This window comes from Oratosquilla oratoria, chromosome 3 (genome assembly GCF_046742065.1).
Source record: "Oratosquilla oratoria isolate Oo_2021 chromosome 3, ASM4674206v1, whole genome shotgun sequence".
Taxonomy (NCBI): Eukaryota; Metazoa; Arthropoda; class Malacostraca; order Stomatopoda; family Squillidae; genus Oratosquilla; species Oratosquilla oratoria.
In genome coordinates this window covers 80,195,307-80,222,806 of record NC_134779.1, presented here as the reverse complement: position 1 = coordinate 80,222,806, position 27,500 = coordinate 80,195,307, and the positions used below count along the sequence as shown (strand labels likewise).

The following is a 27,500-nucleotide window of genomic DNA, read 5'->3' as shown; positions in this document are numbered from 1 at the left end:
ATATATAGTATATATATATATATATATATATATATACATCTATTTGTATCTTATGGGAAGGGGAGCTAAGCTCGCAGTGTCCTGTCTTTGTATTTTTCCGTATCCAGTTTACTCCTAAATTCTTGTATTGCTTTTGCACACACTGTTTTTTCATCCATTGTGCTCCATACATCCACCACTCTGTGAGTGTGTATATATTTACCTAGTTGTATTTTACGGGACAAGAGCTATGCCCATAGTGACCTGTTTTCGTATCTCTCCACATCCAGTTTATTCTTAAAACCGTGTATAGTTTTGGCACTCACTGTTTCTCCATTTAGTTTGTTCCAGACAATCACTCTATGTGGGAAGCTATTCTTTTTCAGGTCTCTTCTGTAACTATCCTTTAGCTTCTTTTCATGTCCTCATGTTTCTCTTCTGTCCCAATTTAATAAGTTGTCTCTATTGAGAATTCCCATCCCCTTCATAATTCTGTAAATGGTCAACAAATCACCTATTTCTCTTCTCTGTTCCAGTGTTGATAGATGTAATTTCTCCAATCTTTGTATGTCAGATTTGACAGTGCAGGTGCCATTTTTGTCGCTGCTCTTTGGATTCTCTCTAATTTTCTTATGTTCTTTTTTGTGCTAGGTGCCCACAGTGTTGCAGCATATTCTAGTTTAGGTCTTATCAGTGTAACCACAATTTTTATAACCATTTCCTCATCCATGTAGTCGAAGGCCACTTTCATTGATCTTAATAAGTCTCACCAAATAATTTATTTACATGTTTATCAGGTGTCAAGTCACTTGAGATGATTACTCCTAGTTCCCTTTCTGAATTGACTTTTTGGCTTCCTTGTTTCCAATCTTATATTGACGTGATACTCTATTTTTGCGTTTTCCAAATTCCATTATGCTACATTTCTTAATGTTGAAGTTCATCTCAGATCTCTGACTCTATTCCCATATTTTGTCTAAGTCTTCTTGTAGCAGTCTGCAATCTTCTTCTATTCTTACTCTCTTGAGTAATTTGGCATTGTCAGCAAAGAAGTTCGTGTAACAATTAACTCCCTCATCCATATCATTTATATATATGGCAAACATTAAAGGAGCCAATACAGAGCCTTGCGGGATGCCACTCTTCACATCTTCCCAGTTCGAATTTTTGTCTCTTAAGTACCACTCTCATTTTTCTCCCAATTAAGAAATCCTTCATCCATTCCAGCAGCTTACCTTGTATTCCTCCTATTATTTCAATTTTTCTTATTAATTTTTTATGTGGTACTTTGTCAAATGCCTTCTGCAAGTCCAAGAATGTGTAATCTGCCTAGCCATCTCTTTTTTGTATCATCTCAATTAATCTCGAGTAAAAGCAAGTTATGTTTGTGGTACACGATCTTCCACTTCCAAATTGTTTAGGAATTACTATTTCGTTTTCTTCCAAGTGTTTGGTCCATTTGTTTCTGATGACTATTTTGCATATTTTTGCTACTGTGCCTGTAAGGGATGGTCTGAAGTTTGTAGGATCTTCCATATTTTCTCCTTTATATATTGGTTCTTTGTTTGCATCTTTCCAATCTTGCGGTACCTTTCCTTCACTGAGTGAGAAGTCTATTATCTTGTATAATTTGTCTGTCAGTTTGTCTATACACTCTTTCAGTATCCAATTTGCAATTCCATCTGGTCCATGCAATTTCCTGACATCTAGGTTTTTTATTTGGTCCCTTATTTCTTTTTGTGTTAACTTTATTTCTTTCATTTTGGGTGATCTTTCTTGTCCATCGTTCCAAAATTGTGAGCTCTCAATTGTTAAAACATACCTGAAATGTCTGATCATAACTTCAGCCATTTCTGTGTCATCTATATATTCTTTATCTCCATGCAGTTTCACTATTTCATGTTTATCCTTTAGTTTTTCATTTATGTATCTGTAAAAGTGTTTAGGTTGATCCTTACATTTGTCTATAATATCTTTTTCATAATTTCTTTTTTCTTTCCTGTGTATATTCACATATTCATTCTAAGTTTTATGTATGTTTGCCATTTGGATTTTTTTTTTTCCTTCTTTTTCTTTTTTCCATTTTTCCCAGGCTTTGTCTCTGTCTCTCGCCTCACTACACCTTTTGTTATACCAACACTATATAAATCTCTTTTTGTTTCTTTTATGGTACATATTTGTCAATTCCTTCCTTGTAATTTTCCTTGAATATGTTCCATTTGTCTTCCATCCTTGTTTCCTCATTAGATAATTTATCCCAGTTTGTGTTTTGGAATTTTTTTCTTAGTTTTACAAAATCCGTTTTGTTGTACATTAATCTTCCATTTCTATGTTTATCATTCCTACCTACATTGTTCTGTTCTTTTAATTCAAACTCTATTAGTATATGGTCACTATTTCCAATTGGTGTTTTATACTCCATTTTGTTCACAGTATCTGGTTCAGAAATTAATATAGTCTAGTTTTGACGGTTCCTCATTGTTTCTATATCTCCTTAACCCATTGTGTTAGGGTGTATTCAATGGTCATATCCAGTAGAATGTTGCTCCAAAGTTCTTCTCCCTCTTTTACTATCATTTCTTCCCAGATTATATCCTTTGCATTAAAATCGCCCAAGATTACTATGTTTCCTCTCTCTTTCAGTAACCCATTTAGCACATTCATTGTGTCTTCCAGTAATTTAGAATGTTTGCTATCCGATCAAGCCTGTGTTTTTGGTGGTACATATATTGCTACAGATTTTCTGCTTTTCATCTATTTGTTTACAATTTTTATCATTAGTTCTACATTGCCTTGGCCTTCATTAATCTTTGTCACATTTAGACCCTTTTTGGTCAATATCATGACACCTCCCTGCTTGTCTGTGTAACAGTTTTGTTTCTACAATTCCCATAATGTCAGGTTTCTCTATTTCTAGATAGTCATTTAGTTCGTTGATTCCAGAGATCATGCCATCATTATTTGTGTATGCCACTTTTAGTTTCATATTTGTTTCTTTTTTGGTTGAAGTTTCCATTGTTTGATGTACCATTTTTTCCGTCTCTGTTCTTTTTTCATTTCTATTATTGGCTTCAGTTCTGAGAGCTTTGTCTTTTCTCTTTTTCGTCATCACTTATTTCCTTTTTTAACCACATATGTTTGAATTTCTTGCTGTTTGCCCATTTAACCACTTTGATAATACCTCCTCAGCTATCATTTGAGTTCTTAGTTTTATTTTCAGCGGTCTATTTTTTTTTTTTTTTTTTTTTTTCCTATCCTGTGGATTTCGTAAATTTCTTTATAAAAATTTTGCCCTTCATCCTGTGTTTCTTTCAGAATTTTCTTAGCTATTTCCTTTTCCTCCTTTTCTCTCTGGTATCTATAAATATCATGTTTTTCCTGGATACCATGGACCACAATGCACTTACCTTTGTCAACTGTATCTCTCACCCAGTTTTCCTTTTCTCTAATTACTTTCATAACTGTTTCTTTTGTATTTTCCTCCATCTGCTTTTGTAACATTTCTCTAAAAGATATTTTTTATTTTCCTGTTCTTGTTTCCATTGATTTTTTATTTCAATGAGGTCTGTTTCTTTGACTCTTACACCTTTCCAGTCACTACTTGTAATTGCTCTTTGACCCCCTTTTTCAGTTCATCATTTTTATTTTTGTCCTCATTCTTCATTATTTTGTTTTCTCTTTGAGGATTTCAATTTTGCTCTTTAGGTCACTTGATTCTTTAATCGTTTGCTCATTACTCTTATGCAAAGTAATCAATTCACCAAGTACAGCTCGGTAATTCAATTTTTAATCTATGGTTTCTTCCATTAAGTCATTTACTTTGCGATTTCTTAATGCATTACTATATCTAATTTCTCTATATCTAAGCTTTTACTATTTCACCTGGGTTTCTTTGAAACCCTGAAAAACTGTTATTTTCCCACCTTTGGTTTTCCTTGGAGTATCTATCAAGTAATGTCTTTTGGGGATGACACCTCTTAGACTTTCCACTGTGCTCATATCCAGTCCTCTCTTCATTGGTTCGTTTATTATTTTTTCTTCTTTTTCTTTCTCCATTTTGCCAAAACTATACTTTTTTCAAGAACTGGATTTATTTTTTCAGTCACTCAAGAACAACAGATTACCCATCCCGTACAATAACAACTAGTTTCCTTCGTGTTCGGCAACAAAACTGCTAGATATGCGCTCCCTTTGGTTTTTCCTTGAAGTATCTATCAAACAATGTCTTTGTGTATATATATATATATATATATATATATATATATATATATATATATTTACATTGGTAATTAAGGGGTTACTTTTTATATATATATTTTTTTTATATATTTCTTGTATCATTATTATTATCATTTATTATTATCATTTTTATTCATTAACTCAATTATTCCTTCATTTTGTATGTCTTGTAACTTTTTATTTTGAAATGGAAGATTTTGCAGAAGTCACTTTGTAGTTTTGACATACATGTCAAATATAGATTTAATATATCTAGACTTTGCAAAAGCTTTTGATACCGTCCCACACGAAAGACTACTTACTAAATTAGCTTTGCATGGAATAAGTGGTAGCCTATTAGGTTGGACTAGTAATTGGTTGAAAGGTCGAAAACAGAGAGTTGTTTTAAATGGAAAAACTTCTGGATGGAAAAGTGTTGCAAGTGGAGTTCCTCAGGGTTCCGTTCTTGGGCCACTTCTATTCATAGTATATATAAATGATATAGACCATGGACTAAAATCTACTGTTTCCAAATTTGCTGATGATACAAAACTGTGCGGAGTGGCAAATGATCACTCAAACCAATTAGATATTCAAGAAGATTTAGATCAATTACAGCAATGGTCTGAAAAGTGGCTAATGAAATTTAACACAAGTAAATGCAAGGTAATGCACATAGGTAAAAATAACAGCAAGTACGATTACAAGTTATTTGGAAATTCGTTAACAAAAGTGGATAGTGAAAAAGATCTCGGCGTAATTATCAGTAACGACCTCAAATCATCCAAGCAGTGTATTTCAGCCTCTGAGAAAGCAAATAAGATTCTGGGATTGATTGCGCGATCTTTTGATTTCAAAAGTCCATCACTCATTAACAAGCTATATAAATCGTTAGTTCGTCCACATTTGGAATATGCTGTTTCCGTATGGTCACCGAATCTCATTAAAGACATTGACAGACTGGAAAAAGTACAACGGCGAGCCACAAAACTGATTCCAAATATCAAAAATAAATCATACGAAAATCGACTTAAGCACATGAATCTGTTTTCCCTAAAAAAGCGTAGACTCAGAGGTGACTTGATACAGGTCTTTAAGATTTTAAAGGGAATTGACAACATCAAAAGTGACAAAATTTTCACATTGAATGAGAATCAGACAAGAAACAATGGTCTCAAACTGTCCGGAAATAGATTCAATTTGGAAGTAGGTAGAAACAACTTTGCCAACCGTGTAGTTAATGAATGGAATAAACTTCCTGCACAGGTAGTGCAATGTAGTTCAGTTCGAAGCTTTAAGAATCATTTAGATAAATACCTAAGTAAGATGCTGTAATTATTATAATTTATGTTATATTATTTGTTTTTGTTTTGTTATAATTTGTCTGTCTGATTTTCATTTATTGTTAGTTATATGTCAATTTATTATCATTTACTATTTACCTGTTTGTTTGTTATTCAACTATACCAATGCATTTATTTATGTATTTTAATTGTTATTTACATTGTTATAGTTTTAATTTATTATTAATATGATTTTTTTTTTTTTTTTTTTTTTTTTTTTTTTTTTTTTTTTTTTTTTTTTTTTTTTTTTTTTTTTTTTTTTTTTTTTTTTTTTTTTTTTTTGCATCCGACCTAGATATGGATCAAAAGGTCTCCTGTCGGCATGCTTTGCCTTTGTAAATCCTTTGTTATGTCTGGATTATTGTTCAAAGTTCATAACATAGTCCTTATATTTTGTGATATATTTTAATGAATATTTTTAGAGCAGTTTACATATTAAAGTTCTTCGTTGTTAAGCCTGTTTTGTTATGACACCAGACAGGTTATTAACCAGATACATGTTGAAAAAGGCTTATAATTGAGAGGTAGGTATATTTACGATCACTTAAAGAAAATTGTAAATGTTTGATAATGTAGAGTGTCTGAGAGCTGTTGGTGTCGTATTGTAGACCTAGCAATGCATTTCATAACAAAAGTGTGCATAAGACAACAGCATACTATCATATCCTAATGTGTTTGGTTGAGTGGGGGCACAAGACAACAGGAGCATCAGAAATCAGGAATCATTTACTGGCAACTTTGCTCGTTGAATTAAGTTGCACTGCAAAAATTGGGCCTTACTAGACTATGATGCGCAGTTTCACGCATCTAAGAGGTTAATGCCTTATTTTGCTCTGTTCCAGATGCCCCCGCTCGCCAAAGGTGGCGCTGCATGCAACCTCGCCTCTGTCCGTTTTGCTGGAAAACATTCAGTAATTCGTTTAACCTGAAACAACACATAGTCAATGTGCACACTGTAGGGGAGGGTATTGAGTGTGAGTTATGTCATAAAGTGGTGAAGAACAAATGGTACTTGCGCAAACATCATGTTACTGCTCATGGTGCTCCACTAAGGCGTACGAAGATGACTACAACTTCCACTGCCAACCGCATCACCAAGCCACTACTTCCACACCCAACAGCAAGTGCTGACCAAAACAAGGACCTCTCAACCAACCACAGCCGTACTCTGGCCTCTTCTAACAAGCAACGAGGAGACCAGAGCTGCTCAGAAAGTTCAAGACCCCAGGAAACCATTGTTAAGAAACGCTTCAGTAGAACTTGTTAGGTCAGCTCCCATCATTTCTCTTGGCTATGGTAGACACTGACTTGCTCTGGCAGTTGTTGTACTAATTATACAATGTTATTGTTCCCTTGATATGCATAGTTTAGAAAAGATCATTTAGTGCTTCTAATCCAGCTGCTTGGATTGGCATTTTAGTATTTAGTTGTGACACACTATGAAATCTTCTAGGAAGGAACAGGAATGAATGCAAATAAGTCTGGTGATTATACCATTGCTTTTAAGTTATTGAACAAGTATCCTTCAAAATTTTATGAGTTTTTTTATGTATATATTTGTTATCAAGCTGATATAGCTGAGTTCTTTAGTCTATTATTGGACTGTTTTGCAAGGTAAACAGTTCAAAACTATATGTTTGCTCTGTGTACTATGGAAATACAAAAGATATGCAAGACTGCCTCATCACAGAGACATAAAAACTAACAAACCCAGTATTTTCTGGTAACAATATTTCATTCCAATTAGTATCAGTTTGGGTTCTAAGACTAAAAGAAATAACTATACCAAGGAATTTAAAACATAAGGGTTATCCCAAACAATCTGGAGTGCACACCACAACAAAAGCTGTCATGTATAGACTATAATTTTTCATGTGCACTAGGCGTTGGTGGATATAAGGGAGGGGCCATTAATCTTGAAACCCATTAGTATCATGGTGCACTATAAGGTTTTATTGTGGCAAATGGTTGACAATTTTATTTAGCAGTTTAGGAGTGGGTAGATATTGACTTTGATGGGATTGCCTAGTTCAGGGAAAATCTAAACCTGATCTGCACAATAGAATCACCTAAAATTTGTTTCTAAATTTTATAGTGTGCCACATTATTGAAGGAGTTAATTTTCTTCAATTTTTTTCATGGGCCCTTTGAAATGGTGAAGCAGAACCCAGTACAGTTAGCATCTGCAAAAAAAAGTATATATATATATATATATGTATATGTATATGTATGTATTTATCTATCCAGAATTTGAGCACTTCATTTGTGAATATCACACAAGAATTATTTTTTCAAATTTATATAATTCCTGTATGGCAGTCATTAATGTGTGTGTGTATTTATTTATTTATTTCCCTAGTTTATCTAGTTATAAAATATGGAATTGGAGCTGCAGTCATAGGGCTCCATCTATGTTTCCATTTATCAAAGTTTGTTATATTCACTATGTTGTTGGCTTGAAATATGTTTTCATCCCCCTTTTATTTTGTTTTATTTATTTAATATTATTATTTTTTACCTCTTGTTGATGTTTCATCCCATACCAACAGACCCCCTATACATTTTTTCTATACCTTTTTCAGATATGATCTGAGATCTTTATCATGTTGTCTCTTTGTCTTCACTCTTTTAAAGTGGGAAGTCCAGTTTTCTATGTCTTCTTTCATATGTCATTTAGGCTTGGGATTGTTTGGGTTGCTGCCCCTTGTATTGTCGCTATTGTCAATATATCTTTCTTTAAGTATGGTGACCACAATACTGCTTTATATTCTAGTCTGGGATGAATCAGACATTCCATTATTATTTATTTAACTTTTTTTTTTTTTTTTTTTTTTTTTTTTTTTTTTGTTATCCATGTCATGAAATGCCACTCATATGCTTCAGCAATAGATAAGTCCCCTGTTTTTCTCTTGACATGACTTTCTGGTAGCTGATCATCCCTAAATTCTTTTCTTCCATGTTGTTGCTATTAATTAATTTCCCATTTGATGTCTTATCATTGGACATTTTTGTGTATGTGTGTGTGGGGTGGCTGTATAGTACTTGAAAAGGCAAACTGTGATATCAATCATGTTTTTATATATACAGGTAACTTTATGCAATAGATACTGAGTAGAGGTCACATAATGCAATGTTTATGCAATGTGAAATTAATTTTCCAATAAAAATACATGTACAGTAAGGGGATGTGTTACCGAGACTGCAAGTTTTGGGGGTTTAAGTTTCTAGGTCATGAAAATTTCCAGGTAATTCTTCTTAAACACAGTAGTTTTAAGCCAATCAAGGCAGACATGAAATCACATAAGTTTGTCTATATATTTTAAGGGCTCCCCCTTACAAGGAAGGTAGTCAATTCAAAAGGCAAATACCCACTCCCACCCATTTCACTCCCATCCACCACTCTTTCTTCCCTGACATCTTAGCTCCTAAGTTTGTACATAAGGTTGTACAACCCAACTAACCATACTCCCCTCACATTCCAGAAGTAGTTCATACTTAGGCAATTTAACATGCTGTGGTTGGCTTGAATTGACTGAATTTGGGAATAGCTACCTGTATACTTAAAATACATTCAAAGTACACACACATAGAACACAAATAAAACCCATTCAACTACCTCTCTCTTCTCACAAAGGTACATTTATTATAAGAAAATATATGCTATAATTTTACACATGAAATGCCTAGGACAAACACTATATGCTATAATTTTACACATGAAATGCCTAGGACAAACACTGCATGTCTACAGTACTATCTCAAACATGTAATCTACTATGAGAAAACCAACATTATCATATGTTGTTATCTGTTAGCTGCAGAAATTGAAGGCTTGCTCAGAAGCCATGGTAAAGTGAATCAAAAACCAAGGTGAGGAGTGCATGAGGCAAAGATATCACCAAGTATGGTAGCAAGAATGAATAAAATTGTGGATGCCCTAAGGCATAGTGGGACATATGGCAGCCCTTCAGAAAACTAAGCCAGCTGCAATATTTGATTTGGCATGCACTGCGTGCCATTTGTAGGCTGAGGACAATTGTGGTTGTTTTTCTTTGTATTTACTCAATTTATATATTTTTTTTTTTTTTTTTTTTTTTTTTTTTTTTTTTGTGGGAACCTCACCACAGCACTATATTCCAATTAGGGCAAAGGCACTCTCTCTCTCTCTATCTATCTCTGTCTCTGTCTCTATCTCTCAGTTTTCTATTTCTTGTTAATTTAGTGCTAAATTATTAATAACACTTCCATCACCTTTTATTATTAGAATGATTTCATTTCCCATCAAGTAAATCATTGATGACCACTGCCATTTCCAATACTTTGCACATCTTAGCATTGAAATTGATTTTCCATGTTCCAGTTCTAAATTTTGTCAACTTAATTTTGTAACAGTTTGCAATTCTTTTCATCTACTATTGTCAGCATGATATTCACATCATCAACAAAAAAGTTAGTGTAACTTGTTCTTTCCAATCATGTTTACATTAGTCAAGAACATTATAGGTGCCAGTACTAACCCTTGTGGGACTTCATTAGATACTTTTCCCCACCTTGACATCCAGTTCCTTTTTGTGTGTGTGTGTGTGTATTTACGTACCGTATATACTTATGCATAGGTCACACCAGTGAATAGGTTGCACCACTAGTTTGTGGTTGTCAAAGTGGTTATTTGCGGTTGACCCAAGGATAGATTGCACTATAATCTGGCAATTTACAAGACCCATTCAAACATAAAAATGATCAGATATTTACCATTATTTCAAAACTTTACTCACAAATTTTTAATATCGGAACACATGTAGATTGTCTGACTGTCACACATGCACATAATGCAAACTTACATAAACAATGGTTGCATTTCTAAAACTATAATCTTAAATAAATGCACTTGTATAAAAAAAATTATAGTCAACTTGACAAAAAAAAAAAAAAAAAAAAAATCAGTAGAATTTAACTGTCAACTGAACACTATACAACAGTATAGAAGAAAATGTTACTGTACTTTAGTAAAAGTGTTTACTCATGTAGCCTATACCCTGGTACTTCATCAGGACTGTATCTTTCAAGTTATTTTTCAGTCACCATCACTGTCAAATCCAGAAAATTCTTTTTCACTGTCGTCATCACTTTCAAATAATCTTATCATTTGTTCATCAATTAAAACATCATCATTGGTCATTTCATAGTAGTCATTCAGCTCATCAGCACTTAGGTTCATCTTCATCCTCATTTGTGCTTGTAGTTGAAGCTACCAAATCCTCACTTAATATCTCATCTGTGCTTGAAAGTTGAAGCAACCAAACCCTCATATAACATGTCATCTTCACTTCCATCCATGACATTTGAGATGCAACATTTTTTGAAGGACTTGATAATTAGTTCTTCAGGAATATTGCCCCAGGCTTCTTTCACCCATTCTACAATTAAACTCAATTCAGGTCTTTTCACTGCACCACCTTTAGTAAATCCCTTTTCACCAGATATCATCCAAGATGTCCACAATTTTCGAATATAAGTCTTGAAAGGTTTATTTACTGAAACGTCAAGTGGTTGCAGAACAGAAGTGCAACCACCCAGAATGACTGCTTGCCTTGTGCAGTATTCCTTCAGCTTAACTTTGACAGACTGTCTATAGTAGTGTTTCCCGGCATATCAAAATACATGGGAGTTTCATCCATGATTCCAGTATTTCCCTAGGGAAAAATCAAACATTTTATGCTCCTTCAGAATTTTTTTTGCAAAATTATGAACTTTATGCACAATGCCTTTTGGCAGTTTTTGAGCAATATGAGCTTTTTGCCATAGTGTCAATCCAAATCTATTCATGAACCTTATACACCACCCTGCTGATTTAAATTGTGTAAAATGATATTTTGGTGCTAGCTGAAGTGCTTTGGTTCTTATTGAAAGTCTATTCACAATAAGGCCATTATTTCTAAGGTCTACAACCCAATCAAACAATTCTTTTTCAAGACTGGTATGGAGATACTGATTCCTTGCTGCTCTCTTGGATTTCGGTATTTCTTTAAGCTGATCTTTCTGCTTTCTCCATCCCCTCACTACCTTTTCTGAAACCCCAAACTACCTTTCTGCATATCTGTTTCCATGTTCTGCATAATCCACCATTTTCAGCTTAAAACCTACTTCATAGCTCTTTCTCTTACTGGTGCTCATGATTAGGGTTTGCAGTTTTTAGTTCTAAAACTCCATGCAATCTATCATAGATCAAACAGTACAGTAGTCCTAATGGAAGTTTATGAAAATGATTATTATTATTATTATTATTTTTTTTTTTACAAAAATCATAAGTTTATTTAAGTTACGTTACAGGATGTTACATAATGCTACAAAAATATAATTTGCATACATAGAAACGCAGCCACGAGTGAAACAGGTGATGTACTGTAACATACAGTAAACAAAGGGTCAAGGTCACACTGCTTATAAACCCTATAAAACATACAAAAGTGTTGGAAAAGAGAATATTTTACAATTTTATTGTAACTGATATATGATTTTCTAGAACCATTAGTTCAGTTTAAAGCAGCGAGTTAGTAGGAACCTTTGATATATATATTTTATGCATACTAAAGGCTTGAAAAGCTTTCCGATGCATATTGTGCGAACACCATTGAAATTCCGTGTCATTGTCACATTGAAATCGCCAGTTGTTGAGGCTTCAATAACAGTAGTGCTGTCCCTCATAATGTTGAGTGGATAGGTCACAACCCTGATTTTGGCAAAATATTTAGTTAAAAGTGCAACCTACACAAGTATATACAGTAGTTGTACCCAGTTGTATAGTACAGGAAGGGGAGCTATACTCGTGGTGTCCCATCTATCTTGCCATATGTATTTTGCTCTTGAATTTTTGTTATTGTTTTTACACACATTTTTTTGTCTAGTATGTTCCATGCATCCACCACTGTGTGTGGTGTGTGTGTGTGTGCATTTACATAGATGTATTATACAGGAAGGGAGCTATGCTTGTAGTGACCCATCTTTGTATCTCTCAGCATCTAGTTTGTTCTTAAATTCTTCTGGGACTCCACTTATCATTTCTTCCCAGGTCGAGTTTTTGTCTAACTACCACCCTCATTTTTCTCCCATTCAAGATGTCTTCCATCCATTTCATTAACTTTACTTGTACATATCCTCTTGTTTCATGTTTTCTTGTTAGTTTTTTGTGTGGTATCTTATGCAATGCCTTTTGTAAATCTACAAAAGCACAATCCACCCATCTGTCCCTATCTTGTATTATGTCTATTAACCTTGTATAAAAACAAATCAAGTTGGTGGCGTGGCACAAGATCTTCCTTATCTAAAGCCAAACTGTTTTGGATTCAGTATCTTATTTTCTTCCAGATATTTAATCCATCTACTTTTGATAACTTTTCACATATTTTAGCTATTATGCTTGTAAGGCGACTGGTTTATAGTTGGGTCTTCCCTATCTCCCCCTTTATATATTGGTACATTATTTGCATTTTTCCAATCTTGTGGTACCTTTCAATCCTTAAATGAGCAGTCTATTATTTTATATATCTTGTCCTCCAGCTCATCAATACATTCTTTTAATATCCAATTTGTAATTCTATTCGGACCATGTGATTTTCTGACATTAGGGTTTATTATTTGGTCCCTTATATCTTTTTGTGTTACATTTGGCTACAGTGCTTGTACGTTCTGTACGTTACCACTGTTCTACGGAGACTGGTCTGTAATTAGTTGGTTCTCCCTTGTTTCCTCCCTTATATATTGGTACAATGTCAGCATTTTCCCAGTCTTTTGGTATTTTTCCTTCTGTGAGTGAGCAACTTGTTGTGATGTATATTTTGTCCATTAGTTCTTTGCATTATTTTAGTATCCAGTTTGTAATTCTGTCTGGGCCATGCAATTTCCTAATGTCAAGGTTCATTAATTGATCCATTATTTCTTTTTGTGTTATTATTATTTCCCTCATGGGGGAGTTAGATTGCACTTCACTTCCTTCATCCCAATGCCGTACTTTTTCTCAAGTGAAAACTGACTTGAAGTAATTGTTCATGACTTTGGCCATTTCTAGATCTTCTGTGTATTCTGTATTTCTGTGGCATAGTTCCACCATTTCCTATTTATTTTTAAGATTACCATATCTGCAGAATAGTTTGGTTTGATCTTTATATTTTTCTGTGATGTCATTTTTGTAGTTTCTTTTTTCCTCTGCACACTTTTACATATTCATTTCTATAGTTGATATATATTTGCCATTTTCCACATTTTTTATCTTTTCTCCATCTTTTCCAAGCTTTATCTCATCTATCACGTCACTGCATCTTCTGTTGAACCAGCATTTAATGAACTCTTGTTTCTGTCTTGGTATGTATTTATTCACTCTATTCCTCAGTGGGTCCAGTTATTCATATCAAGTGGCTGGCCTGGTGCAGGTTTAGTTATGGCTGACCGATGCTGGCACATCACACATTTTTCTTCACAGAGGGTTTGTGGTGGTCACGTGGCAGACCCTATCACTGGTTAGTCATCTGCCGACCCCACAAGCAATTCCCTAGTGGGGCCTCAGAGGTTAAATGTTGTGGGCAGAGAAGAGGTGAGGATGGAAGTGACAAGGTGAGGACTACTACTAACAATATATATATGTATGTGTGTGTGTGTGTATATATATATATATATATATATATATATATATATATATATATACACACACACACACACACACAGATCTGAAAAAGAACAGCTTTCCTCACAGAGTAATAGACAGTTGGAAAAAGTTAGATGAGAAAGTGGTGTGTGCAAAAACAATACATGAATTTAAAAATAGTTTAGATAAAATGAGATATGAAGACGGGACACCACGAGCATAGCTTTCCTTCCCGTAAAATACAACTAGGTAAATACACACAAGAAAGACAGCTATAGAAGAGATCTGAAAAAGAACAGCTTTCCTCACAGAGTAATAGACAGTTGGAACAAGTTAGATGAGAAAGTGGTGTGTGCAAAAACAATACATGAATTTAAAAATAGTTTAGATAAAATGAGATATAAAGACGGGACACCATGAGCATAGCTCCCCTTCCCGTAAAATACAACTAGGAACAACTAGGTAAATACACACACATACACACACACACACACAGTTTAGATAAAAGATATGAAGACGGGACACCACGAGCATAGCTCCCCTTCCCGTAAAATACAACTAGGTAAATACACTAAATACACACACACACACACAAAGTACCACATAAAGAGTTAATAAGAAAAATTGAAATAATAGGAGGAATACAAGGTAAGCTACTGGAATGGATGAAGGATTTCTTAAGTGGGAGAAAAATGAGAGTGGTACTAAGAGACAAAAATTTGAATTGGGAAGATGTGATAAGTGGTGTCCCGCAAGGCTCTGTATTGGCTCCTTTAAAGTTTTTCATACATATAAATGATATGGATGAGGAAGTGAAGTGTTACATGAGCTTCTTTACTGACAACGCCAAATTACTCAAGAGAGTAAGTACAAAAGATTGCAGATCGCTACAAGAAGACCTGGACAAAATATGGGAATGGAGTCAGAGGTGTGAAATGAACTTTAACCCCTTCCATATGGTGCTGCATACATAGGCGGCATGAGGAGCAAGTGGATACGCGAGGCTGCCATATCGGCGTCTTGATTATATTTATTGTAGTTGCCCCTGCGTAATGACATACTCTCTAAACTGTCTTCATCACATTTTCTATGGTTATCAAAATTCACGGGTGAAAGAGAGAACGATCGATATAAGCGGTGACTATATTTTATGATGCGAGTATTATTATGACACATCGTACGTCTGGCAGCTAATGCTGCCCGCGAGATTTTGGCCCGTACTGAAGAGGTTAACATTAAGAAATGTATTATAATGGAATTTGGAAAAAGCAAAAATAGGATATCAAGTCAACATAAAACTGGTGACAAGGAAGTCAAAAAAGTCGACCCAAAAAGGGATCTGGGAGTGATTAACTAAAGTGACTTGACACCTGATAAACATTTCAATAAATTAGTTGGAGAGACTCTTAACTTAATAAGATCATTGAAAATGGCCTTTGACTGCATGGATGAAGAAATGGTCAAGAAAATAGTGGTTGCACTAATAAGACCTAAATTAGAGTTTGCTGTAGCACTGGGCACCTAGCACAAAAAAATAGAAAGAATCCAAAGAGCAGCGACAAAAATGGCACCTACACTATCAAATTTGACATATAAACAAAGATTGGATAAATTACATCTATCAACACTGGAACAGAGAAGAGAAAGAGGTGATTTGTTGACCATTTACAGAATTATGAAAGGGATGGAAATTCTCGATAGAGACAACTTATTAAAATGGGACAGAAGAGAAACTAAAGAAGGACAGTTACAGAAGAGATTTGAAAAAGAATAGCTTCCCACATAGAGTGATTGATATCTGGAAGAAACTAAATGGAGAAACAGTCAGTGCCAAAACTATAAAAGATTTTAAGAATAAACTGGAAATGGGTCACTACAAGCATAGCTCTTGTCCCGTAAAATACAACTAGGTAGATACACACACACACAATGGAAAAACAAGAGGACATGAAAAGAAACTCATAAAGGATAACTATAGAAGAGATCTGAAAAAAAAAAAAAAATCCCACACAGGGTGCTGGATATCTGGAATTATTTAGATAAACAATGTGTGCAAACACTATTCAAGATATAAAGAAAAAAAACTTGATGCTGAAAGATACAAAGACCAGTCACCACGAGCATAGCTCCCTTCCCATATAATACAACTAGGTAAATACACACAAATACTAGAAAGAATTCAAAGAGCAATGACAAAGATGGCACCAACACTCAGCAAGTTGACATACGAACAAAGATTGGACAAACTAAACTTACCAATTCTGGAACAAAGAAGAAAAAGAGGTAATTTGATAACCATCTACAGAATTATGAAAGGAATGAAAATCCCTGATAGGGATGATCTACTTAAATGGGACAGAAGGAATACAAGAGGACATGAGAAGAAACTTAAGAAAGACAGTTACAGTAGAGATCTGAAAAAGAACAGCTTTCCACACAGAGTAATAGATACATGGAACAAATTGACAGAGAAAACAGTGAGTGCTAAAACTATATATGATTTTAAGAAAGAACTGGATGTGGAATGATACAACTGTGGGTCACTATGAGCATAGCTCTTCTCCCATAAAATATAACTAGGTAAATGCATATCACGGGTTGCATCTCCAGATGGAGGTAAGAATGTTGATGAGTTTGAAGACTAGCATTAGGGAGATAATTCTCAATGACATCCATCTCATAGGACCATCACATACAGGTACCCACCATTAGTCTATTCACACGTATTTCACATGTACATAATATTTAAACATGAATTACACTCAACCCATGAATTTGCGGACTTTTGATTTAGCAGACAAAAAAAAAGTGTGTCCGGTAGTAACAGTGAAATTCCGGACGAAGTCCATAAAATAAAAATTTGTCCGATAGGTGTCCAGTAGTAACAGTCAAATACTGGGGAAAGTCCGTAAAATGAAAATTTGTCTGATAGGTGTCCAGTAGTAATGGTCAAATAGTACTGGACTGGCACCACTAATCCAATGGAGATCCTGTACTGTACATATGTAAATAGCACCAACTAGATTTAAGGTAAGAAATGGTTCAATTTCTTCTTTATATGTAATGTACATCATTATACATATGTACTGTAGCTTTTTATTACATATCTAATACATATGTGCACGCCAAAACCTAACGGACAATTTTCTACGTAACGGACTTATGTCCGGTATCCAGTATTGGTAACGGACAGACCCAGTTTTCAAATAATAGACTTTTGCAAATAACGGACAAGGGTCTGCATGCATTTGTCCGTTGAATCAAGGGTTAAGTGTATATTAATTTTCCTCTTAAAGTTATGCTTCTTCTGTGTGAATACATTTTGTTGAGACATGACATTTTTAATATTTTTCAATTTATTTGACTGTGGTGAAAAAATTGCCTTTTTTCTACCTCTCCCATGGGTTAGCAGAAAACTATGCTAACAACAGGAATATAGTCATCTGTATTCTAGATGGAGGAGGAAGATGAAGGATGTGAGATGACAGTTGAGTCTGGATGGGAGATGGATGTGAAATTTTTGTGTTAACTCTGGAATTATATGAAGATGGTAGTTGAGTATTAGGAAATTGTTATAATATTTACCTAGTTCCCAGTCAGTCAGTTGTTGCCTCAAGTTTCAATAAGTGGAAAACATGCAGCCTTACAGTAGCTAGCAATGGTCCTCAGAACTGCCCACAGGCCTCTTGGGGAAGAAACTTTGAACTGCTGTCTGTGTTGTATCATTGTGGGACTGTCACCAGCTGAAGTGGTAGGAAGAGAAGAGCAGTTACTGGGTGTCAGCTCCCCATTTGTATAAAAATGTAATAATTATTGTTGAAGTCAGTAGAGAGAGATCTTGGGGTTGATGGGTTTTGAAAAAGGGCAAATTCATTGGCCATCTTGCAGGACCACTGCATGCGGGTACCTGTCCTTGGTCTTGACTTGGTTGTGATGTACATGATGGAGTCCATTGTCATGATGTCCAGATGTTTACTTTTACTTAATCTTTTGAATATTGGTATTTCTTATTTAGCAAGGCAAAATTACATCCATATATCTTTCATGTATGTGTGTGTTACCTTTTAAATGCACATGTGTCTTTTATGTGAGATAGTTATATGTTAGAAAATTTGTGATATATTTAAGTTTATGTGTGGGTGTGTTTGTCAGTTATTGTTGCCAGCTCAATTTAGTAGTTATGTGAAGTAGTTATATTGGAAATGGATTGGCTAAAAATTATATATGGATGGAGAATTTATATAATAAAAGGCAATTAAGAGGCAGTATGGGAAGAGAGAGGATGTTGAATAAAAAGAAAATTATTAGATTTGAGATGGTTTAAACAAGAGAATATTAATTGTGAGTGTGAATGGGGTAGATGTGGAGAATAAGCAGTAATTTCATCTTAATGAAGTGGATGCAGACCTGCTCAAAGAGATGAAGTATAGGTATTGAAGACACAGAGCTGAAAGCAAATGAACATTTGGGAAACAGGAAGGTATCTGTCATATGAGAATATAAGTAAAGGAATGTAAGTTTCATTGATGATTGAATGAGAAAGAAGAATAGAAGAGAGGCAAGATGGGCTATGGAATGAGAGATTGGAGGAAAGAGTAGCTTTTGCCTGTGTTGTGTGGAAAATTGCCCATTTTCTTAGGGTATCTTTGCAATTGGGAAGCATGCCAGTAAGGAAAGAAGATATATGTGTATCTGAATAGCAAGTATCAGACTCTCTAGGTTGCAGCTCCACATGGAGATGAGGAGGTTGGTTAGTTTTGAAAATAGATTGTAAGGAGATGAATCTGCCATCTACATACCCGACTTACCGCAGACAGGGACTTAACATTGGTCTCTGGCTTTTGATATATACTGTACTTTGTGTGTGTGTGTGTGTGTATTTACCTAATTGTAGTATACAGGAAAGGAGCAGTGCTCATTGGGTCCTGTCTCCTATTCTCTAATTTTCTAACATACCTAGACTCAAATTCATGTATAGTTCCAACTTAATACCTTTGATTTCCAATTATCATATTTAGATTTGAACTCATGGATTGTTTGAGCTTGGGCTATAAGCTTCTAAGCCATTCCACATATTTATACATCTGCATGGAAAATGTATTTCTTCACATCCTTTTGACATGTGATCTTTCTTAATTTCTTTCCATGACCTTTAGTGACCTGAACACTATAATCATGTCACCTCTTTCTTTTTGATCATTCAAATTTGCCAGACCCAGTACTTTTAGTCTTTCCTCGTATGATTTATCAGCCGAGTTGGGGACCAGTTTGGTTGCTCCCCTTTGTATTCTGTCAATCATGCTTATATCCTTCACTCTGTGTGGGGCCTATACCACTGATGTATATATCAGTCTCTTGGATGTATCAGGGTTTCAATGAGTTTTTTCATCATTTCTTCATCCATATAATGGAACCCCACTTTAATCTTCTGCAGTAGTCTATGTGTCTCCCACAATATTGCTGATATGTCTGTCAGGTGACAGGTTGTCTTTTATCAAGACTCCTCTAGTCTTTCTCCTCGTTTGCTTTTGTAAAGTGTTCGCTTCCCAAGGAATAGTTTAAGGATGGCCTTTTGCTGCTATTGCCCATTTCCAGTACTTTTCATTTTTTGGTATTGAACTTAATTTCCCATTCTTAGCTCCATACAAAAATGGTATCTAGATCTTTTTGCAATATTCCATCATCCTTATTTTTCACTCTTATGATTTTTGCATCATATGCAAAGATGTTGGCATAGTGTTTTTGTATTTGCCTACCTAGTTGTATTAGATGGGAAAGGAGCTATGCTCATGGTGACCTGTCTTTGTATCTTGCAACATGTAGTTTGTTCTTAAATTCTTGTGTGGTGTTTGCACACAATTGTTTCATTGTGAGGTATTCTTTTTTTTTTACCAATTGAGTCATTGTGTATTCAATGGTCATGTCCAGTAGTATGTTTTTCCAAAGGTCCTCTCCACCCTTCACTGTCATTTCCTCCCAACATATTTCTTTGGTGTTAAAATCACCCATAATTACTAAATTTCCTTCTTTCAGCATATTTAATGTATGCCTTGTGTCATCCAACATTTTCGAATGGTCACTCTTTACAAGAATGTGATATTGGGGGCACATATATCACCACAAATTTTCTACTTTTCATGTCACTATTTTCAACTTTTATCATGATCAGTTCCACATTATTATTTCCTTCAGTGATCATCACATTGAAGACCTTCTGTCCAAAACATGACCTCCCTCCCCACCATGATTTTTCTATTTTTTATCCAGTGATTATATAAACCTTGTCCAACACTATTTGGTGGTAGTGGACCTTTTAATTTCATCTCCACAATTCCCATTATATCTGGTTTTTCTTCTGCCAGATAATCATTTAATTCATCTAATCCTGAAATCAGACCATCTATGTGAGTATATGTTACTTTTAATTTTTTTCCTTTTCCTTGTTTTCTGTTTCCTGTGTTTCCTTTATTTTGATATACCATTTTCTCCCACCCACCCACCCCAAAAAAAAGATTGCTTTTTTCTTTTTTTTTCATTATCTTCATTTTTAGTGTCTTTTCTCTCTCTTTTTCCCTCATTGCTCATTTCCCCATTTTTTTATCTATATTTTGTTGCTTTCACTTTTTACCAACTTGGATGTTTTTGCTAAGACTTCTTTTGCTATTATTTGTGACCTCAGTTTAATATTTAGAGGTCTATTCCTTTCTTTAGAGTATTGTCCCATTCTATGCACTCATGTTTCTTTTTCCATCACTTGCCCCTCTTCTTTTACCTTTTTCAGAATTTCTTTTGCTATTTCTTTCACTTTTTCTCTTGATTATCTAGCTACATTGTGTTTTTCTTTAATATCATATACCACCATGCACTTTTTTTTTTATCTACTGTGTCCCTGACCCAATTTTCCTTCTCATTGATTACTTTAATAACTGTTTCCTTTGCATTTTCTTTCACTTGTACAATTTCTTTAAAAAATTATTTTTTGGTTTTCCTGATCAAATTTCCATTGGTTTTTGATTTCTTAAAGATCTGTCTTCTTTATGCTGTCTCCAGCTTTCTCGGTCACCACTTTAATTTGTTCTTTTACTTCTCTTTTCAAAGTCCCATTTTTGTTAGTATCTTCATTTTTCATCCTTACATTTTCATTCTTTACTATGTTTAGTTATATTTTTAGGTCACAGCTCTCTGTTGGTTTCTTCATTTTGTCTTTTCAACACACACATTTCTCAATATATTGCCCTGCATTCTGCTCTTAGATCTGTATCTTTCTTTAATTCTGTAATCTCTTTATTCCATGAAATATTTTATATCTCATCTCCCTTTCTAAATCTATACCTTTACCTAGTTTTATACCTTCTCTTGCAAAGCCAGGAAATCCTAAATTTTCTTCATACCTTTGGTTTTGTTGTGGTGTCTTAATATTACAGCTTTTTTGGGGGGATAACACCTAACGGCAATTCAACTCTGCTCACACAATTCTTCTTTTAGTTGGTTCACCATATTTTATCTGCCTTCACCATCTTCCATTTTTGTTTCTCTTCCACAAAATTCACTCTATTGATTCATTTTGAGCACTCCTTAAGCTTCCCCTTCCCATATAAATACCACACCAGGTGTTTGTCGGGGGTTCGTCAGTGTGTCTGTATGTATGCACATGCCCATGAATCATGAATCTGACCACCCTTAACCCATAGGTAATGTGGTTATTGTCCTTACATATCACTGCTATGAGTGATGTGTGAACTAATCCAGTGACTGTTGAAAGTTACCTGGGAGCTACATGCCTCCTGAGAGTGATCAGGGGCAGCACATTGATTGATAAGTCGTAGGAATCGTGGAGATTGCCTTCTGCAAGGGAAAGCTGGTCATTCAATGTATATGAGGGAGAAGTAGGTGGTAGAGATATGGGAGCATCAGAATATTCCAGGATAATTTTTTTTTTTTCTTTTTTTTTTTCTTTTTTTTTCTTTTTGAATAATACTGAGTGACTTAGTATATAGGGATGTCTTTAAAGCCTCAAATAAATCCTTTGTATAGGGTATACATTCAGTATATGGGGAGGGATGAAGAGATTTCTGAGTGATGAAGAAGTGGATGAGAGTGATAAATGATTGCTACAAGTATGTGAAGGGAAGCATTTGATGAGAGGCAGTACATATTTTGGGAAGGCCAGTACATGGCTATGCTGAAGGGAATGAAGATTGAGAATATGGTTGGACTTTTATCATAAAAAATTGAAAAAAATTGCTGAATGTGAATGTAATGAGTGAAGAGGGCAACTGCAGCAAGTTGTGGCAAGGTTGATTGTATTTTGTTGCTGATAACCAGTGATTCTGTCCTTAGGGACAATATTGCATTGAAGAGATAGTCTACAGATGGTAAAATGAGAGATTTAAGGAGGGATAATAGAAGTTAAAAGTGATCGGTATTTATTTTATTTATTTATATATTTATTTTTCATTTTAATTATTTATCTATTTGAGATTGAAGATGAGTAATCATGAATTGATTCAGTGATTAGTCTGTAGGTAAGGTCATTAAAGCCCCTAACTTATTGCCTAAACAAAACTTATGGAGTGAGCACTCCTTAAATAGTTTAGATGATGTAGCCCTCACTAAAATCATCAGTAAATTTATAACCAGGCTTGCTGGAGAAAGAGACAACCCTGCAACTGTAGTTTCTTTCCTATATAATAGAAAATAAGTAAATATATACATTTACACACCAATACCCACAATCACAAACATTTCAGTTATAACAAGACTGGATTTACTGATTCACTAAAGACTCAGATGTTTTATCTTTGAAATGCATGTCTCATGGGAAAGAACAATGTTCTGGAATCCCATATAGCCATTATCATCAATTGGGAGCATATGGTAGGGGAGCTCATCACTTTATTACTGCATCACCATCAATCCCTATGATTTCTCCAAGCAAGCTCCCGTGCAATATAGTGACCTTCTTTGCATCACCCTTGTTAAAGCCTTTGATCCACTTAAATACCTCTATTAGATCACCACACACTGCATCTTTCCAGAGAGTGTAAGTGAAGATGCCTAAGCCACTGTTCGTAAGGTAAATTTATGAGTCAATGTATCATTTTGGCCATTCTCCTCTATACTGATTCTGGTGAATTTATGTCCATTCTATAAGATGGAGACCAAAACTGTACCACATAGTCAAGGATGGGTGTAACTAGTGCTAGAGTTTTATAATTACCTCTGTACTTCTATTCGTAACTGTCCTAGTAATGGAACCTAATGCTCTGTTTGCTTTATTCCTGGCGCTGTTGCACTGTTTCCTGGATTAAAGGTCAGGACTCATTAGAACTCCCAAGTCTTGCATTCAGTTTTCTCTAAAAACGTGTTAGTGGAGTGGAAGGTTTCTTCAAGGTTGATGTGGATGAAGGTGAAGCTGGGAAGGGCGATGTGGGTTTTTGTAAGTGTGTATGGGCCTGGTAGTGAGAAGAGCAGAGGAAAGGGAGGTTTTTGTGTAGATTTAAATGAGTGCATGGAGGGATTAGGGGAAAATGTCAATGTAGTTGTATTGGGAGACCTTAATGCTAGGGTAGGAAACGAACCAATAGATGGAGTGATTGGGAAGTATGGAGTTCCAGTTAAAAATCATAGTGGAGAATTGATGGTGGAGATTTGTCTTGAGAGTTGATGATAGCAAATACAGTATTTCGGGAGAAAATCAAGCATAAGCACACATGGGAGAGGGTGGTGGATGGAACGGTGGTAGATAGAGCATTAATGGACTATATAGTGGTGACCAGGAGTATGGTAGGAAGAGTTAATGATGTACATGTTCTAAGGGGAGAGAGTGGGGGAATATCGGATCATTTTCTGGTGGAAGGTAAATTGATAGTGGAGAAAGAGGAAAAGGGCAGAAGGTAGGGAGGTACTTAGAGTGAACTGTTTAACTGAGAAAGAAAAGGAGAAGGCATACAAGAAGCTGAGAGAGGAGTGGGAGGGAGTAAAGGATAGAGTAGAACTAGGAGTGGAGGAAGAATGGGGATGGTTCAAGGAGGGAATCATAAGGTGTGCAAAGATGGTGTGTGGAACAAGGAGGGTGGGAGGAAATAGAAGGAAGGGTAGTGAGTGGTGGGATGAGGAAGCAAAAAGGGTGTAGAAGAGAAGAAGCAGGCTTTCATAGATTGGCTACAAATTAGGACAAGGGAATCGTATGAGAGGTACAAAGTAAAGAGAAGGGAAGTTAAGCATAAGATAAAGGAGAGCAGATGTGATATGGGGTAAGAGTATGACAGAAAATTTTGATAGAAATAAAAAGATCTTTTGGAAAGAAATTAAAAGAGGAGGTGAATCAAGTAGAGAAGAAAAGGTGAAAGGTGCAGATGGAGAGATGATGATGGAAGAGAAGGCAGTGAGAGGAAGGTGGGCAGAGTAATTTAGGGAGTTGCTAAATGTGAAGGAGGATAGGGAAGGAAAGGTAGTTGCAATGGGAAGCGCTAAGAAAATGACAGTGATGAGTGAGGAAAATGGAGGAGAAATAGGAAAAGATGAAGTGAAAGCAGCTGTTAAGATGATGAGAGCAGGTAAGGCACCTGGTCTGGATGGATGCCATGCAGAATGTCTGAAGAAAGGAGGTACAGTTATGGTGGACTGGCTGGTGAGGTTATTTAATGTTTTTAAGAGAGGGTAGAGTGCCGTAGGACTGGAGTGCCTGTATAATTCCAATTTACAAAGTAAAGGGGGACAAGTGTTGAGTGTAGTAGTTTCAGAGGGAGCTTGTTGAGTGTAGTTGGGAAGGCTTATGGGAGAGTCTTGATTGAGAGGATTAGGAGAGGAACAGGGAGTAATTAGTGAGGAACAATGTGGTTTTAGGACAGGTAGAGGTTGCGTAGCTCAGATTTTTGTGGTAAGACATATGTGCGAAAGCTATAGGAAAAGGTAAAGATGTTCTTTGGGCTTTTATGGATTTAGAAAAGGCTTACGACAGGGTAGACAGGAAGGCACTTTGGGAGGTATTGCAGATATATGGGATAGGAGGAAAGCTGTGAAGAGCAGTCAAGAGTTTTTACAAGAGTAGTAGAGCTTGTGTTAGGATTAGAAGTGTTGATAGATGTAATTTCTCCAGTCTTTGTACGTATGTCGAACTTGATAGTGTAGGTGCCATTTTTATTGCTGCTCTTTGGATTCTTTCTAATTTTCTTATGTTCTTTTTTGTGCTAGGTGCCCATAGTGTTGCAGCATACTCTAGGTCTTATCAGTGTAACCACTATTTTCTTTACCATTTCTTCATCCATGTAGTTGAAGGCCACTTTCATTGATCTTAATAAGTTAAAAGTCTCTCCAAATAATTTATTGACATGTTTATCAGGTGTCAAGTCACTTGAGATGATCACTCCCAGGTCCCTGTCTGAATCAACTTTTTTTACTTCCTTGTTTCCAATTTTATATTGACCCCATACTCAATTTTTGCTTTTTCCAAATTCCATTAAGCTATATTTCTTAATGTTGAAGTTCATCTCACATCTCTGACTCCATTTCCATATTTTGTCTAGGTCTTCTTGTAGCAATCTGCAATCTCCTTCTGTTCTTACTGTCTTGAGTAATTTGGAGTGTGTGTGTGTAATCATGATCATAATCAATTAGCCATTTTGAGTCCACTGCTGAAGAAAGGTCTCTCTCAAACCATTCCATAACTCACATGACTGCATCAACCTCTGTCATGTCACTTCTGCAAACTTCTCAGACTCATCTCTACACCTGCTGTCTGGTCTCCCTCTTGCATGCTTTCCATCTCATGGCATCCACTCAGTAACACACTTGCTCCATCATTCATTCCCGCTAATTTACCTGCCCAATTCCACTTCCTCTATTTTATCACCTCCACAAAATCTTTCACTCCAGCCTGCTCTTTCACCCTGTGTCCAGTATGTATTTATCTCTTTCAAAATTTCCTCCAATCTATTTTGTTAAAGAATTTCTTCAGCTTTATAAATTTTGGCTTTCAAGAGTTAAATCTTTCTTGTTTATAGGGCTCATCTCTCATTTTTATACTCCCTATTGCCATGGTGATCCCATTCACACTCACAGGGTTATCTAGAGACAAGTTTCAGTGGAGGAGAGGAAGGGGAAATCCACAGAACTCATGGCTGGGGTAAGTTCACCCATCTTGCCAAGGGTTGTTTGGAATGAGAAAGATGGTTGCATGGGAGCTTGCTTGGAGAAACCATAGGGATTGATGGTGATGCAGTACTAGTGATGTGCTCCCCTAGCATATGCACCCAATTGATAAGGGTAGCTATATGGGATTCAAGTACACTGTTCTTTCCCATGAGACATGTACTTCAAAGATAAAACATCTGAGTCTTTAGTGAATCAGTAAATCCAGTCATGCTGATATGTCACTTCAGTCTAGTTGTTACTGAAATGCATGTGTGTATGTGTTTGTGAGTATTGGTGTGTAAATGTATATATTTACTTATTTCTATTATATAGGAAAGAAACTACAGTTGCAGGGTTTTCTTTCTCCAGTATGCCTGGTTTTGAATTTACTAATGATTTTAGTGAGGGATATATCATTTAAACTATTCAAGGAGTATGCATTCATATGGATTTTTTCCCTCCCATCTTTTTTTCAGTATGGCCCCATGAACTCGTGACATTTTCCCTTCCCAAACTAAGAGATCTGATTTTGTCAGTTTTATCTGCACCATTTAATGACCTGAACACCACTGTCAAGTCATTTCTATGTTCTTTCAATGATGGCAGTTCCAGTGCTTTTAGTCTTAATTTGTATGTTTCATCAACAAGGCTAAGAACTAATTTGGTCACTGCTCTATGCATGTGTGTGAACTTGTGTAGTTTTTGTGTATGTATATCTAATTCTAATATACAGGATTAGAACTGTGCTTATGGGGTCTTGTTTCTTTATCATCATTTGTCCAGCTTTGCTTTAAATTCATTATGGTGTCCATCTGGATTGCTTCCAGTTATTATTCCACAAATTAATACATCCATGTGGAAAGCTGTACTTCTTGATATCTTTTTTCATCTTCATACTGGTATTCTTTCATCCTGTAGCAATATATATACAGACACTCCTCAACTTACGTTTTAGTTACGTTCCGAACAGCCGAACATAACGTGAAAATGAACGAAAGTTGTTACTGTACATTCCAGTAATGTATGACCATTCATACTTTACTATACATCCATAAATTCTATTACAGTATCTTATTAAACACCCATAAATAATTAATTATAAACATAACATTGTAAAACAATAACATTAATTTCAAATAAATTAAATTCAAGCAACATAAAATGAGATGGTGGAGGAGAAGGAGGAG

At 35.3% G+C, this 27,500-nt stretch overlaps 1 protein-coding gene across 18 annotated transcripts in view; it reads left to right on the top strand.

The window, feature by feature from the left end:
- The window catches only part of LOC143024084 (uncharacterized), a 444,302-nt gene that overhangs the window by 161,986 nt on the left and 254,816 nt on the right, over window positions 1–27,500 (top strand). For 7 of the 18 annotated variants that reach the window (XM_076182886.1, XM_076182890.1, XM_076182864.1 and 4 more), the window contains exon 6: window positions 6,383–6,807. The exons of 6 other annotated variants lie outside the window; for them this stretch is intronic. In XM_076182886.1, the coding sequence (XP_076039001.1) occupies window positions 6,383–6,807 (425 nt within the window). Of the gene's footprint in view, window positions 1–4,081; window positions 4,146–6,382; window positions 6,808–20,540; window positions 20,583–27,500 lie in introns of those variants that run through there. 5 more of the 18 variants (XM_076182873.1, XM_076182868.1, XM_076182913.1 and 2 more) reach the window with 2 other exon arrangements.